This window comes from Danio aesculapii, chromosome 12 (genome assembly GCF_903798145.1).
Source record: "Danio aesculapii chromosome 12, fDanAes4.1, whole genome shotgun sequence".
Taxonomy (NCBI): Eukaryota; Metazoa; Chordata; class Actinopteri; order Cypriniformes; family Danionidae; genus Danio; species Danio aesculapii.
This window is the reverse complement of record NC_079446.1, coordinates 14,740,133-14,755,594: the sequence shown is the minus strand read 5'-3', so window position 1 is coordinate 14,755,594 and position 15,462 is coordinate 14,740,133. Positions and strand designations below refer to the sequence as shown.

General features: G+C 42.3%; 1 protein-coding gene across 1 annotated transcript in view; it reads right to left on the bottom strand.

Annotated features, from left to right (window-relative positions):
- The window catches only part of LOC130238849 (potassium voltage-gated channel subfamily H member 4-like), a 47,433-nt gene extending 37,051 nt beyond the window's left edge, over positions 1–10,382 (bottom strand). Inside the window, exons 1-4 of the mRNA XM_056469964.1 lie at positions 10,170–10,382; positions 9,744–9,951; positions 2,699–2,893; positions 1,591–1,790 (exon numbers count right to left, since the gene is read on the bottom strand). Of these exons, the coding sequence (XP_056325939.1) occupies positions 1,591–1,790; positions 2,699–2,893; positions 9,744–9,951; positions 10,170–10,382 (816 nt within the window). The remainder of the gene's footprint in view (positions 1–1,590; positions 1,791–2,698; positions 2,894–9,743; positions 9,952–10,169) is intronic.
- Positions 10,383–15,462: the final 5,080 nt, after the last annotated feature.

Sequence of the window (15,462 nt, the reverse complement as noted above, 5' to 3'; positions counted from 1 at the left end):
GCGGCACAGCACACGAGCTGCTATTTCACTACTACAGAGAAATGTTGTGAGACTCCATCTCTGCCTCTCTCACTTTGGACATTTGACCCGCTGGCCTGTTTGTGAGGTAACTTTTCATCTCCTCTTGGCTGTTAAAGCGATACTTGTGGATCCAGACCTGGGCGTGTATGAGGTGCAAGTTTTCTCCACTGTGTCTATTATAGATTACCTGTGATAACCGCGTATTATACATACATAGACTGTAACCGGCTGTTCTTCCCGCCATCAGTGAACAACTCTTTAATTTCTAAAGCCGATAGCAGCCCTTTCTGTTGAGAAGGTGAAGACAATAACCAATTAAAGGGGTGTAAGACCTCGCCTGTCAGCGTTTAAAAAGCAGGCGGGAGAATATTTACATTAGTTTATTTGCTATAAATGCTCATGCTGTCTTCTGTGCATGAGTTTTGTTTGATACATTCAGAAAGAGTGTTTTCTTTGAGCGGGTCAAATTAAGGGTACAGTTCATATATACAGTATTACTGCTGTATTAAAGGACACAATTTTATTACAAGTAACCATTTAACTGTCACACCAAGAAAAAAAACAATAGATTTTTTTTAACTCCTAATGTCGCTAGTTAACACAATCAAAACATTTTCCCCCAACACATCCCATAATTTCTAAAATATCAGCCTCTACCAAATGGTTAAGATGTTGGTTTATGGTAAAAGTACCAGAATGAATAAATATACTATAAAAATATGAAAAATATGAAGTTTAAGACCAATTTAATTAAAACATAATCAAAATGAAACATTTTTGAATACTAAATCATAGCCATAAGCCATAAAATATTTCAGATTTTCATTTAACACAGTAATATACACGTTTTCTTTTTTTTACAATAAAATCAAAATCAAGTGAATTAGAACGTTCGTTTACAGTGTTTACAACCAGTAAATTGTGCTCCGAAAATGGGTTTCAATAGCGTTTTGAGTGGATTATGGACTGTTTTTGGGACACACAACTTTGAAAGGTGTGTGTTAAAGCTGTTATAATCTGTCAGATCTGTGGTTCAAGCGTGAGAGAAAAACAGTATTGTAAGTCATGTTTCTTTTCGTTCTGCTCAATGACGTGCCCCCAAAAAAGAGATTTAAAATAAACAAAACAATATGATGTCTTTTGACTGCATTCTTTAATAACTACATTACACAATACTTGTACTTTTACTTTCAGTACTTGAGTAGTAAATATTGAAATAAACTACTTGCAATACTTAAGTACAAAAAATGTTGAATACTTTAGTACTTCCACTTAAGTATGGTGCTTAAAGAGCACTTTTACTTCTACTCAAGTCACTTTTTGATAGAGTACTTGTACTTTTACTTAAGTCTGGGTCTCTAGTACTTTATACATCTCTGTCCATAACAGAGGAACTTTAATTTAAAAAGTGGTATAATGTGTTGTTTTAGGTAATGTTATGATTTAACATCACATTTAAAAATAGTATTTAACAGCGCAAAATAAAAAAATCATACCCCTGTGCAAATGCTAATTATTTTACAGAAAAAAGAAAGAAAAAATGCTTAATGAAGCCAAGCACCTTCTCACCTCATTGACATCGATGCCATTATTCACAGACCAGGTGGTCTGGAAATATTCCAGCATTCGTTGTTTCAGCTGTTGTGGCAGCCGGTGAACTCGAATGAAGTCCTTTAGATCTTTCATGCGCGTATGATATAGTGAGCGACGTGAGTACATGCGCTGGATGATAGCTGTTACATTTCCAAACACCACGGCGTGCATGAGAGCTGTATGAAACAAACAACGTAAGGGTAAACATAAAGTCAGTGAGCCTGCTTGTGGCTGTTACTACTGTATAATAATAAAAGGTTCTGACTTGGGGCTGAGTAACTCATGTTCACATGGTGATAGTTATCACATTAGACATTTATTTAGATTTTTTAGGTTGCTAAACATTAATACAGTTGCACATAACAGAAGACAATGTCTGCATATGTATAGGCCAAAGGCAAAATTATTTTAAAATTCAATTATTAAATAAAGAGTTTTTTCAACACATATTTAAATATAATCTTTTTAGTAACTACTTTCTAATAAATAATTTCTTCTGTCTTTGACATGATAACAGTACATAATATTTTCCAAGATACTAGTATTCAGTATTCAGTTTACTTAAAGTACAATTTAATGTCTTAACTAGATTAACTAGCCAAGTAATGCTAATTAGGCAAGTCATTGGACAACAGTGGTTTGTTCTGTAGCAAAAAATAAAATAAAAAAATCTTAAGAGTCTAATAACATTGACCCTAAAATAATTTTAAATAATGTTTATCTGCTTTTATTCCAGCCAAACTAAAAGAAATACTTTTTTCAGAAAAAAAAGTAAACACTGGATATTCCATTGCTCTGTAAAACATCACTTGGCAAATTTTTCAAAGGAGGGTAATAATTTTGCCTTTATTATTGCATTTAATTGTTTTATAGGTATAGAAACCCTAAAAGCCATTTTAAAAAGGTTTTCTAGACACAAAATCTAAATGGTTACAAGGCATTTGTGTGTGTAAACAATTGGCAAAAACTGTAAATTGTCAAATCAAGTGTGGTAATGTCAATAATGAATGCATAAATCAGATATGCCAGAGAGCTACTTTCATGAAAAAAAGTTGTCTAGAATACTGTGGTGTTTTCTGTTTACCTCCAATGAGCATAGTACAAACAGAGAAGATCTTTTCAGCATCAGTGTTAGCACAAACGTTACCAAATCCCACACTGGTCAGACTGCTCAAGGTAAAATACAGAGAGGCAATGTAGGCACTGCGAACCGAGGGACCACCAAATGTACTGTTCATATAGGGCTTGTCCAAACGCCTGCCCAACTCATGCAGCCAGCCTGACAGAAAGAAAGAAGATAATGATATAGTATACATTTTGGCCAAAATCTAACATGACAATCATTAAGCAAATAAGAAGGTGCTTAGAATTAACTCAACTCATCTTTAATTTTATAGGTTTACAATAGATTGTGTCACAAAGCTTAACATAGATTAAGAAAATAATATAACAACCATAACAATATTTGGATTGTGGAACATTCTAGCAGGACAGGCAGGCAAGAAAGTAGTGGGAGGAATTTGGTGTAGTTGTAGTTAAATTAAAATGGATTCAGATCAGTTTAGTATAAATGTCACTGTTGAAGTTCAGTTCAGTTTAATTTGGATCAGTTTAATGCAAATGTCTCTGCTGAAGGCTGACCCACTGGAGAGCAGCTTCACCATTACTGGAATGACTCAAATTCTAAGCACATGCAGATATGGATTTTGTGTAGGGTAGCATGTTCCTCTAAACAGAGCTACTTGTTGTGGGACACAGTGTTTTAGCCAGCACTGAAGGCTCTTGTACAAAAGCCCCAACAGCATGATGGCAGGCAGAGACATCATCAGCTCCAAGGCACTCTTCCCAGCATCATATATGCCAAAAACTGATGAATAGCTTGCCTTTACGCAATTGTGAAATGGGCACATGTAGTCACTGAGTCACCTTGGACTTTTTACAATTTTTTTTTTGCAATGTCTAAAACCCACTTTTTCAGTTTCCCATTGCTTTGGCACAAAATACACTCACAGACTACTACCTTCAAATGACATGAATTCTTTTCCCACTAAGACACACAAAAAAAATACCACCAAAAGTCTATGTGTATCATAAGGCCATTGTTTATTATTATTTTTTTAAACAAATTGATTACATTAAAAAAGGGACTAAGCCGAAAAGAAAATGAATGAATGATTAAGTTAAAGGCACAGTGGTTCAGTGTTTAGCACTGTCATCTCAGATCAAGCATGTTGCTAGTTCAAGTCCTGGCTGGACCAGAAGGTTTTATCTGTGTGTAGTTTGCATGTTATTCTGTGTCTACATGGGTTTCCTTCAGGTGTTCCAGATTCCTTCACAGTTCAAAGACATTCTGTATAAGTTTACTGGATAATGTAATCTGTCAGTAGTGTATGAGTGTGTGAATAATAGAGAGTGTATGGGTGTTTACCAGCACTGGGGGTTCATGACTGCACTTTAAGTACTGGGTTGCAGTTAAAGGGGTATCTGCTGCGTAAAATATATGGCAGAGAAATTGGCGGTTCATTCCCCTGATTAACAGCAACCAAGCCGAAGTAAAGTGAGTGAGTAATTAAGTTCAAGTTTAGCATAATACAAAATAGGGGTTCTAATCACCAGAGCTCCCACTATAGATCATTTTGAGGGATGTAAACAAAAACAATGGTTCCAACATATTGCCTGTTTTACATTTTTAATTTTTATATCTTCAGAGAATCCAAAAAGAGCCACATATTAATAAATAATGTTATGATTGAATTGCCTCTTGTTACAGTTATGAAACAGTTTGATAACAAACAGGAAATGTTCATGGGCCAATGACATGACCACATTGAAATTATCTATATGATATTGTCATGATACTTGTTAGCACAATACCATATTACAGCAATTTTTCTATACATTTTTTTAGCAAATTATGGAACTTTAAATTATGTCTGCTGTTTTTCCTAAAAAGAAACGTTCCTCTTTTTTTCACTAATGTATTGCTGCAGTGCTAAATGGATTGTAAAGCAGAGAAACCGACCAACGTTTTAATGAAAACCTGTCGTGCCTCTGCAACGTTTTAGCTTTATTTTACTAACTTGCTGCATGCTGAAGGTGACATGGATAACGCTCTGGTTACTAAAGTAAACGGAAATGCTATAAGTGGATTTAATCCACGTATGGGGAAATGTCTGGAAAACGCCATAATGACTGCACCTTACCTTCGTCTCCGATGAGAGGATAGCCAGGCATAGCGTGAGCACTCCTGCATTATAGAGAGGCGCGGTCTTCCAACGTGATCCCTGGCCCTTACTTATCCCACTTCAAAGAAGATTTACGGATTTAGATCTATTTTTCGGGAGCAAAGTGTCTAGATAATTTCTAGGAATTTAATACGACAGTACATTGGGGAAGCGTGCAGTCCCGATAGGGAGGACGCTGCGGAGGCCACCTGCTACCCAAATGGAGAGATATGATGGCAGAATATATGGACGAGCCCTGAGAAAGGGGAGTACGCATATAATAAGATGGTTAGTGGAGAGGGAAGACACAGGTCTGTCTTTGAGGGGGGACTGCATCGGTGGCTGAATAACATATGGGATTGCCTACCGGGGATTATGCATAGCGGGCACCAATACCTAAAACGCGGGCTGACCAAAGGGCAGACCTACAACGTAATGGGCCAGCGAGTGACACCTTCACTGAGTCAGTGCTGGGGGCCTTGGAGGAATCTGCAGGGCTCACCTAAGCGGGGAACTTTACTGACAGAGTGAATAAGCGCACATATCTTCGTGTTAGAGAGAATGGTGCAGCAAGCGTGTTTCAACACCTTAACCGAGTTGTTTCCTCAATCACCAAGGGTTACCTAATACCCTTGAGGAAACCGGCTCCATTCGCAGATTGTAAAACATTGCAAATGTATTAGGTGTCGCCCAGCCCGCAGCTCTACAGATGTCTGTTAGAGAGGCACCGCGTGCATGCGTCGCACACTCTCCTGGGGGACATGGCTCACCCTGGCTCTGGTAAGCGAAGGAGATGGCATCCACTATCCAGTGGGCCAACCTCTGTTTCGATACGGCACTTCCCTGCTGCCGACCACCATAACAGATGAAGAGCTGCTCAGATGATCTAAAGCTCTGAGTGCGGTCCAGATAAATTCGCAAAGCGCGAACTGGACAAAGTAATGAAAGGGCTGGGTCTGCCTCCTCCGGGGGCAGCGCTCGCAGGCTCACTACCTGGTCTTTAAATGGTGTGGTAAGAACCTTGGGCACATAGCCCAGGCGGGGTCTCAGGACAACGTGAGAGTAAGCCGGCCCGAACTCCAGGCACGAGTCACTGACCGAAAATGCCTCCAGGTCCCCAACCCTCTTAATCGATGCCAACGCAACTAGCAGAGCTGTCTTCAGGGACAGAAATCTTAAAGATACTGAGTCGAGTGGTTCAAAGGGATCTGTAAGCAGGCTCGTGAGAAAGAGGGCAAGATCCCAAGAGGGCATGAGAGGGGGGGAGGGTGGATTAATTCGCCTAGCGCCTCTGAGGAACTGGATGATGAGGTTATGCCTTCCCACGGTGCTGCCAGCCACCGCATCATGATGAGCGGAGATGGCAGCCACGTAAACTTTGAGTGTGGAGGGCGACAGCCTGCTCTCCAGCTTCTCTTGGAGAAAAGAAAGCACAACGCTGATCTGGCAATCTCGGGGGTCTTCTCTGCGAGAGACGCACCATTCAGTGAATAGACTCCACTTCAGGGCGTAGGCACGCTTTGTGGAGGGGGCTCTAGCCCGAGTGATGGTATTAACCACTGCAGTCGGTAGGTTACCTAAGTCTTCCTCGCATCTAAGTGCCCTGTCCCTGAGAGAGTAGGTCCCCTCTCAAAGGGATCTGCCAGGGGAGGGCCGTCGCGAGGAGAGAGAGCTCTGACATCCAGGTCCAGTTGGGCCAGAGGGGCGCAACTAGCAAGACCTGCTCCTCATCCTTCCTGACCATGCACAGTAACTGCGCGAGCAGGCTCACTGGGGGAAACGCATATTTGCGCATGCCCCGAGGAGAGCTGTGGGCCAATGCATCCGTGCCGAGAGAGCCCTCGATCAGGGAAAAAGCAACTGGCAATGAGCCTTTTCAGGGGAAGCAAACAGATCGATCTGGGCTTCCCTGAATCGCGCCCATATTAGCTGAACAGACTCGGGGTGGAGTCTCCGTTCTCCGGGACGTAAAGGCTGCCGTGAGAGTGCATCAGCTGCACGGTTGAGCTCGCCTGGAATGTGAATGGCGCGCAGCGATTTCAGCCGCGTATGACTCCAGAGGAGCAGATGGCAGGCGTGCTGAGACATGCGGCAAGAGCGAATACCCCCCATGCGGTTGATATACGCCACCGCCGCCATGCTGTCCGTCCTGACCAGCATCTGCTGCTACTCCAGCACCGGAAAAAAATGGTGGAGAGCGAGGAACATTGCCAACAGCTCTAGGCGATTGATATGACAATGCAACTGGGTCCTTTCCACAGGCCCCAACAGGTGGAGGTGCCGGAGCACCTTGTCTCTGTACATAATCAATTGCTCCTGAGAGTGGGCTAAAATCAGCCAGTCGTCGAGATAATTGATTATGCAGATGCCCGCGAGCCGAAGGGGCGCTAAGGCACCCTCTGCTAGCTTGGTGAAGACCCGCAGAGACAGAGAAAGCCCGAAGGGGAGGACTTTGTATTGCCAAGTTCGAACTTCGAACGCAAACCGCAGAAACTGACGGTGGCGTGGAAGAATGGAGACATGGAAGTACGCATCCTTCAGGTCTATCGCTCCAAACCAATCCTGAGGACGAATGCACCGCAGGATGCGCTTCTGCATGAGCATTCTGAATGGCAGCTTGTGCAGACAGCGGTTCAAAATGTGCAGATCAAGGATTGGCCGTGACCCACCGCTCTTTTTGGGCACGATGAAGTACGGGTTGTAAAACCCGCTCTTCATCTCGGCTGGAGGGACCGGCTCGATTGTATCCTTTGCCAGGAGGACAGCAATCTCCTCTCGCAAGACAGGGGCATGGAATACACATCCGTGAACTTGGGGGGCCGTTTTGCGAATTGAATCGCATAGTCGAGTCTGATTGTACGTATGAGCAACCGCAAAGGGCTGACCCGTGCTAACAAGGCAGGCAGAGCTCTCGCTAATGGACTCATCGCTACAATCGCTGACCTACCAGCAGTGGGGCAGCGTGGAGTGGGTGTGCTGATCCGGGAAGCGCAAGGGTCCCACAGAAAAGCTGGAGGCGAGAGATTCACTCTCACCTCGCACTCAAGCTCCGGAGGGGGGCTTGAGGAGTGGGAGAAAGGAGACCGTCCTCCCAGCACCTGTGAGCCAGTGGCAAAATGCACAGAACCTGCGAGCTGGAAGGCATAGCATCCCAGACTGGCAGAGTTTGGGCTGTCACATCTGGGGAAGTGGAAAAGTGCTCTTTCATTGATGTTTTTGTGGCACTGAAAAGTGCCGTTGAAATGGGGCCCGGCCCTTGGTAGCGCTGGTAGGTGGCCATAGCATGCAAGGCGGAAGCAGCCTGGCCCGCAGCCTTGTAAGCTCTAGCTGCGAAGGAGGCAGATAACCTACAGGCTTTGGACAGGAGACGAGGCGGACCCCGCCAAGAAGAGGCGCCACGCGGAAAAAGATTGACTGCAATGACGTGCTCGACCAGAGGAATCGCCTCATACCCCCTGGCTACTCCACCGTCAAGAGTGGTGAGGGCGGAGGGACACGCAGCACGGGCAGAAAAAGGTGCCCTCCAAGACTGGGTGAGCCTACTGTGCACCTCCGGGAAGAAGGGGATAAGAGGCTTCGAAGGCTTGGCCCTCTTGTCCTCTACGCAGCACCCATCTAGTCGGTTCGGCCTTGGAGCTGGGGGACAAACCATCTCCAACTCCACGGCCTAAGCAGCCCGGGAAAGTACGTCTAACATGTCCGATTCAGGAACCTTACCGACAGCGCTCACCTGCCCGGAGGGGGCGAGCAGGTCTGGATCCTCATTGGACAATGAAAGCCCACCCTCCAATGCAGCAGTGGATGTCTGGTCCCCGGTGTCATCGAGTGTAAGGGCTACCATCTAGTTAGATGGACCGCTTCCTCCTCTAGAAGCTTGGATGGAGTTATTGGAGGAGCGGGAGGTCCGCAGGCCCGGAGAATGCGGATAATCTCCCACTGAAACCCTCAGACCTGCCCGAGTGCCCGCTGCAGTGCAGGAGACAGCTGGGGTGGTTCGCCCTTTTGCAAGGGCTAGCTGCGATCTTAACTGCGCAACAGACATGGCATCACAATGACGACATGAACTGCCCAACAAATCTATATAATGGTTTGTAACACTTTATTTTAAGGTGTCCTTGTTACCTTGTTCTGTTCTATAGTAATTACAAATAATTATAGCCTGACTTAAATTTAATTATGAGAAGCTAACACCTATGGAAAATACAAATCTCAAATTCAACTCAGTAAATTAATGTGCTAATTAACACTTCTCAAAAACATTCAAACAGAAAAGACATGAGCATCTGCTCAGCCAAAATAAACTTTGAAAATATTGGCAAAAATACAATATTGTACTATAATTAACAATATCCAAATAAAATAAAAGAAAAAAAAGTAAAGTATTTAATCTTATTTATTATACTTTTTTTTTTTTTTTTGGAATAACCACCTATTTATATCACTATATCATAAAAATATAAATTGTTACTGTGAAATAAAATTAAACATACTAATTTTGGTTATAAAGTAGTAAGTGTAACCCTAATTTTCTATTCATTTGTACAGCTGATTTTGGAGTTATTAACTGAGTATGTGGATTCCCACTAAGGAAAGCTGCCTTTATACATCACACTGACAAAAAATGATTTATTGGATTTCAATTTAGTAATTTGTTTGTTTGAATTCAGCCCATATAAATTGTTTGCAACCACTTACCTTAGTAATTCCAATGATTTATTTTTTATTTTTTGTACACATAAAGACAAACACTAGTCAGTTACACATTTGTCAGATGGATGTTTCCCGTCTGACAGGATGGTGTTCTTGGGCCGAATAAGAATCAGTGTGACACTATGACAACTAAAATCTGCGTTTTTTTCCAATAAAAAAACTCATATAATTTGAACAAAGTGCCAAGCAACTCACCGATGTCCCAGGCTCCACTTGCATTGGTCTCCATCTCTTTTCGCCCAATGATGTACCAGATGCAGGCCATCCAGTGAGCCAGAAGAGCAAACATGGACATAAGCAGCGTCAGCACCATGGCGCTGTACTGTGAGTATCTGTCCAACTTCTGCAGGAGTCTCAACAGACGCAACAATCGCACAGTTTTCAGCAGGTGCACTAGAGATGTCTTGAACAAGCACACATATGTTTGATGTCAGTAGTCTATGTAAATTAACAATTTATGTATGAATTTCCTAATTCAAATTAAATGTATACATAAACATGTTAAATGTTCTGTGTAATGGGAAATATCAAAGTATAGATGATGGTACAGCAGCACCAGAGGTATGATGGTACTGCCATGTAATTGGGAAAAAAACTTTTTATAGTCACACGTGAACTTACAACAGTAATATTAAATGCATAGAGCAGGTCAAAGGGCAGGGCGGCCACCAGATCCACAAAGAACCATGTGGTAGCATAATGCAGACAGATGGAGCGAGGCTCGTACACCACTTGTCCTGATTGACTCACATAGGTGGTGCGAAAGTTAAGAATGATGTCTGAAAGAAAAGGCAGTATAATGACATTTACTGCACATGCCTGCTCAAACAACATTTCTTATTTTTATCAAATCTGAAAAAACTATTTCCAAAAAACTATACATTTCCAATCAGAAGATTGTCTTGGGTACATTAAAAAGTCAATAAATAAATGAATCAATACTTTAGCAAGGACACACACTTGTTCTTAAGTGACAGTAAAAATATGTGTACAATTTACACTACCTGACAAAAGTCTTGTCGTCTATCCAAGTTTTAGGAAACCCAAATAACAACTTGACTTCTAGTTGATCATTTGGTTTTGTGGATTATATGAAAGACAAAGGCCTCTAGATTACGTATACTTTGCCAGAATAAAATATGACCATGCCTTGATTTTTCATTATTTAATTAGGTCAGTAAGGTCTGACTTTGCTTAGACAAAAGTCTCGTCACTTAACAGAAATAATGTACAGTATAGAATATAAAGTCATGGTGCAGTGGAAAAAGAATTAATATTGTGTATGACTACCATGAGCTTGGAGGACTGCATCCATACATCTATGCAATGACTCAAACAACCTATTAATAAAGTCATCTGGAATGGCAAAGAAAGTGTTCTTGCAGAACTTCAAGATTCTTGCAGAGTTCATCAAGATTCTTTGGATTCATATCCAATGCCTCCTTCTTCATTTACCCCAGACATGCTCAATAATGTTCATGTCTAGTGACTGGGCTGACCAATCCTGGAGCACCTTGACCTTCTTTGCTTTCAGGAATTTTGATGTGGAGGCTGAAGTATGAGATGGAGTGCTATCCTGCTGAAAAATTTGCCCTCTCCTGTGCTTTGTAATCTAATGGGCAGCCCAAATGTCGTTATACCTGAGGCTGTTGATGTTGCCATCCACTCTGAGATCTCTGGCAGGCCTCCATACTGAATGTAACCCCAAATCATGATTTTTCCTTCATCAAACTTGACTGATTTCTTTGAGAATCTTGGGTCCATGCGGGTTCCAATAGGTCTTCTGCGGTATTGTGATGATTGGGATGCAGTTTAACAGATGATTCATCAAAAAAATCTACCTTCTGCCACTTGTCCAAATGATCAACTAGAAATCAAGTTATTATTTGTTGGCCTTACAACTAAGATCGATGACAAAACTTTTGTCTGGTAAAAATCTATTAAACGTAAACTTCAATTGAATAAAAAATTAATCAATGAATAATTATGATAATAACGGCTCTTATTACAATGATTGCCGAAGCACCATTTAACACTGAAGACATGAACAATTGCTACCAAAAGTCAGCTGCTCCATCACAGGAATAAATTACATTTTAAAAATATATTTACACAAAATAACTGGGACATTTAAATTATAATAACATTTAACAGTTGTACTGTACACTCCAAAGAAGTTGTTGCTTGTTCAAACTACTTAATTAAAATAAGCTGAAACAACATAATTCTTGAGATTTTGTTGGGACAACTGAATTGTTTTATGTTTAAATCACTTAAATTTGTAAAAACAAACATGTTAACTTAATTCCTTCATGTTGTTCTAACACAAATCTTTTTTGTGTGGATTGTGTGGAACCCAGCATTTTTACAGTGTACATTTCAATAAAATAAATAAAGCATCAATGGCTTTCAAAAAATTTTAGTGGTTCCTAATCTGCTTTAGTGCACTCTTCATTAAGATTAAAGAGCAAGCCAAACACAGATAAATGCCTCACGCTTTTTAAATAAGGATAAACAAAATAGCCTTTCAATAATAAATCCACAAGGAATTCATCCACTACAAACAATACCAAACTATGAACAAAACCCATAAAAACTAGTACACGTAAAAATGTACACTGTAAAAAGCAATTAGCAGTTGATTTAACCCATTTGTGCTTAGTTTTTAAAAAATGATTTCATGCATGTAGCCTTGTTCATATACGACACTATTAACATGTTTTGCTTTTATTTTCTCCAGGTTTTTGATTTTTCTTTCAAGAAAATTGTATTTGGATATGAATATGAACTCAAAACAACTGCTTTCAAAAGATCAATTCATATTCATAAACACACTTACTATGTTTAAAATTAGAAAACCATTTGATAGAACCCCGCGAAAATTATCTGTCATACATTTTCAGGAATATAAAAGCACAAAGTGTTTTGTCTTAAAGTGATGAAACACACACTAGTTTCCCAGCAGACTACTGTGTGTAAAAATGATAAATGAAAAAGTTATATAAAGACAATTATTACAAATTTTGCAATAATTCATTATAATTATTATACAAATATTAATATATTCCCCACACAGCAAAATCCAACGAGTAGAGAGTATTTGGCACCACACTGCTTTTTAACAGCAGGAGTTCGTTATTCTCTGGTCACTCAGCACTTTAACTCTGCATCATTGTTATTTTAGCTCTTTGTAGAAGTGGGACCAGTGGGAGAAGTTGATTGTTCTTTGAGGATTTTGCTGTATATCAAATTGTGTATCAAAAAAAGGCTTACTTTAAAGTAAAGATATCAGTTAAATGGTTATGTTTAGATGGGTATTATGAAAGCAACATCATTAAACAAGATCAATAACCATGATTTATTAACTTATTAACAGATAATTCCCTAATTCCCCATTCCCCTTATGATTTTTGTACTTACAAGTATTTGCCCACCTGCAACTATAGTTTGTAAGGACACTGGCTTGATCTTTCTCCTTTTTCTCTCTCTCCCTGCTTTTCATTCTTGCAGTGTGCACTCAGCTGATCATTTTTACTGATCAGTGCGCACACGGCTTGCTGCACCTGTTACCGATCTCCGCTGATTCACTTGCTATTAAGCTCTCCCTTTCCCACTTTCTAGTCGCTAGTGTGTTCTGTCGTTATTCAGGCCATCTCGCTACATTATCTTGTCTTGATTCCTTTCATTACCATTCATTACTTCATGTTCTGATTCTGTTTTTCTCTTTCTGTCCAGTTTTTGCTCGGTTGCCTGTTTTTTCTGGTTATTTTGAATTCGCCCCGACAGCCACCTACCTTCGACTTCGCCCTGCCTGTCGCTGAGCTTGACTGTCCTCCGTTGTCCTCCTGCCTCCCGATCGATGCCCACCTGCCTGACTTCTCTCATGCCCGCCGATTTGGACCACTGGTTGCCTGGTTACCTTTCGCCCCTCGCTGAACGATCTCTCATCACTTTCCACTTAAGTTGAGTCATGAGCTTCGGCTCATCATTGTTTCGAACAACTAATAAAATCCTTTGTGTTAACAGCATTTGCGTTTGGATCCTTCTCTCTGGGTGTGACGTTACACACTAGCCATTATGGATCCAGCAGATGTCACGATGTGCTCTGCAGTGGAGCTTCAAGGAGCCATGTTGGGTCGCCATGAGGAGAAGTTATTCAACACCCCGACAGTCAGTGGAGACTTTAAATTCTCAGGTAGCAGAGCTTACGGAGCAACTTCACCATCTCAGTCATGCGGTGCTCGAAGCTGACCGACCCGCGTCCGCGATGGCCCCGCCTACTGCGGAGCCGCGAATTAATAATCCGCCTGTCTATGCTGGTAAGTCCACCCAGTGTCGTTCTTTCTTTATCCAGTGTGAGGTGGTGTTTTTACTTCAGCCCAGGACATACTCTTCTGACAGCGCAAAGGTGGCATTTGCCATCTCCCTTCTGACTGGTCGGGCACGTGACTGGGGTGTGGCAGTATGGGAATCCCAAGCCTGGTGCTGTTCAGATTTCTCAGCATTTAAGGAAAAGATGATTAAGGTTTTTGATCAATCTGTTTTGGCAAGGAGGCTTCCCGGCTGCTGGCATCCCTTAAACAAGGAAAGCATTCTGTGGCAGATTACGCTGTTGAATTCAGGACCCTGGCTGCCTGATGTAACTGGAATAATGAAGCCCTTACTGCTAGTTTTCTGGAGGGCCTTATGGAGGAGGTGAAGGATGAGATTTACGCTCGTGAACCACCGGACTGCTGGATGAACTTATCAGCTTGGCCATTCGACTGGACGCCAGGATGGAGTTAAGGCGTCGTGTGCGGGGCCTGTCAGTCCAGCCCAGGTCTGAAACCCCGGTTCCCATTTCTCTTCTTGTGGCCATGGGCACGGTATCTGGCGCTGAGCCCATGGTCTTGGGTCGCTACCGCCTGATCGCCAAGGAGAGACATCGATGCCTGGGGGCAGGTCTCTGCCTTTACTGTGGTGGGCAAGGCCATCAAGCAGCTTCCTGTCCGTTAAAAGCCATCGCTCGTCGGTAGCGGGGAGTCCTGGCGAGCGGTACCTCCACCACCCCAGCGCAGGGTTCACATACTCAATTGATTGTGTCTGTCATTGTTAACAATGTCTCTTTAAAGGTGCGGCTTTGATAGACTCTGGGGCAGAGAGGAATTTTAATGATGAGAACTGGGCTCATTCAGAGGAATCAACATCTTACCCCTCAAATCCCCTGATACTGCCCTCGCTCTTGATGGCTGACCCATCGCCACCATCACCTCCGTTACCATCTGGGTGAGTGTGGTCACTTCTGGCAACCACAGAGAGGACCTTAGTTTTTTAGTCTATAAATCACCCACCACTCCCATAGTTTTCAGTCATCCCTGGTTATCCCGTCATGGTCCCTGTATTAACTGGGCAGATAATTCTGTGTCGTCATGGAGCCTGTATTGCCATGCACATTATCTGTTGTCTGCTCCTTCTCCTGTTTCTCTTTGTCTGTCTTTACAGGAGGAGGAGACTGATTTATCCTCTGTTCCGGACACTTGCCATGATCTGCGGATGGTTTTCAGAAGGTCCCGTGCTGTATCTCTTCCTCCTCATAGACCATACGATTGTGCCATTGACCTCCTCCCAGGCACTTCCCGCCTTGGGGTCGTCTTTTCTCCTTGTCTGCTCCGGAACGAGCAGCCATGGATAAATATTTAACGGAGTCCCTGGCAGCTGGTATCATTCGTCGCTCCTCCTCTCCGGCTGGAGCAGGGTTCTTCTTTGTGAAGAAAAAGGATGGCTCTCTGTGCCCTGCATAGACTATCGAGGTTTGAATGACATAACCATTAAAACCGGTACCCCCTACCGCTTATGTTTTCGGCCTTCGATCTCTTGCAGGGGGCAAGATTCTTCACAAAGTTGGACCTTCGCAATGCATACCATCTCGTCCGTA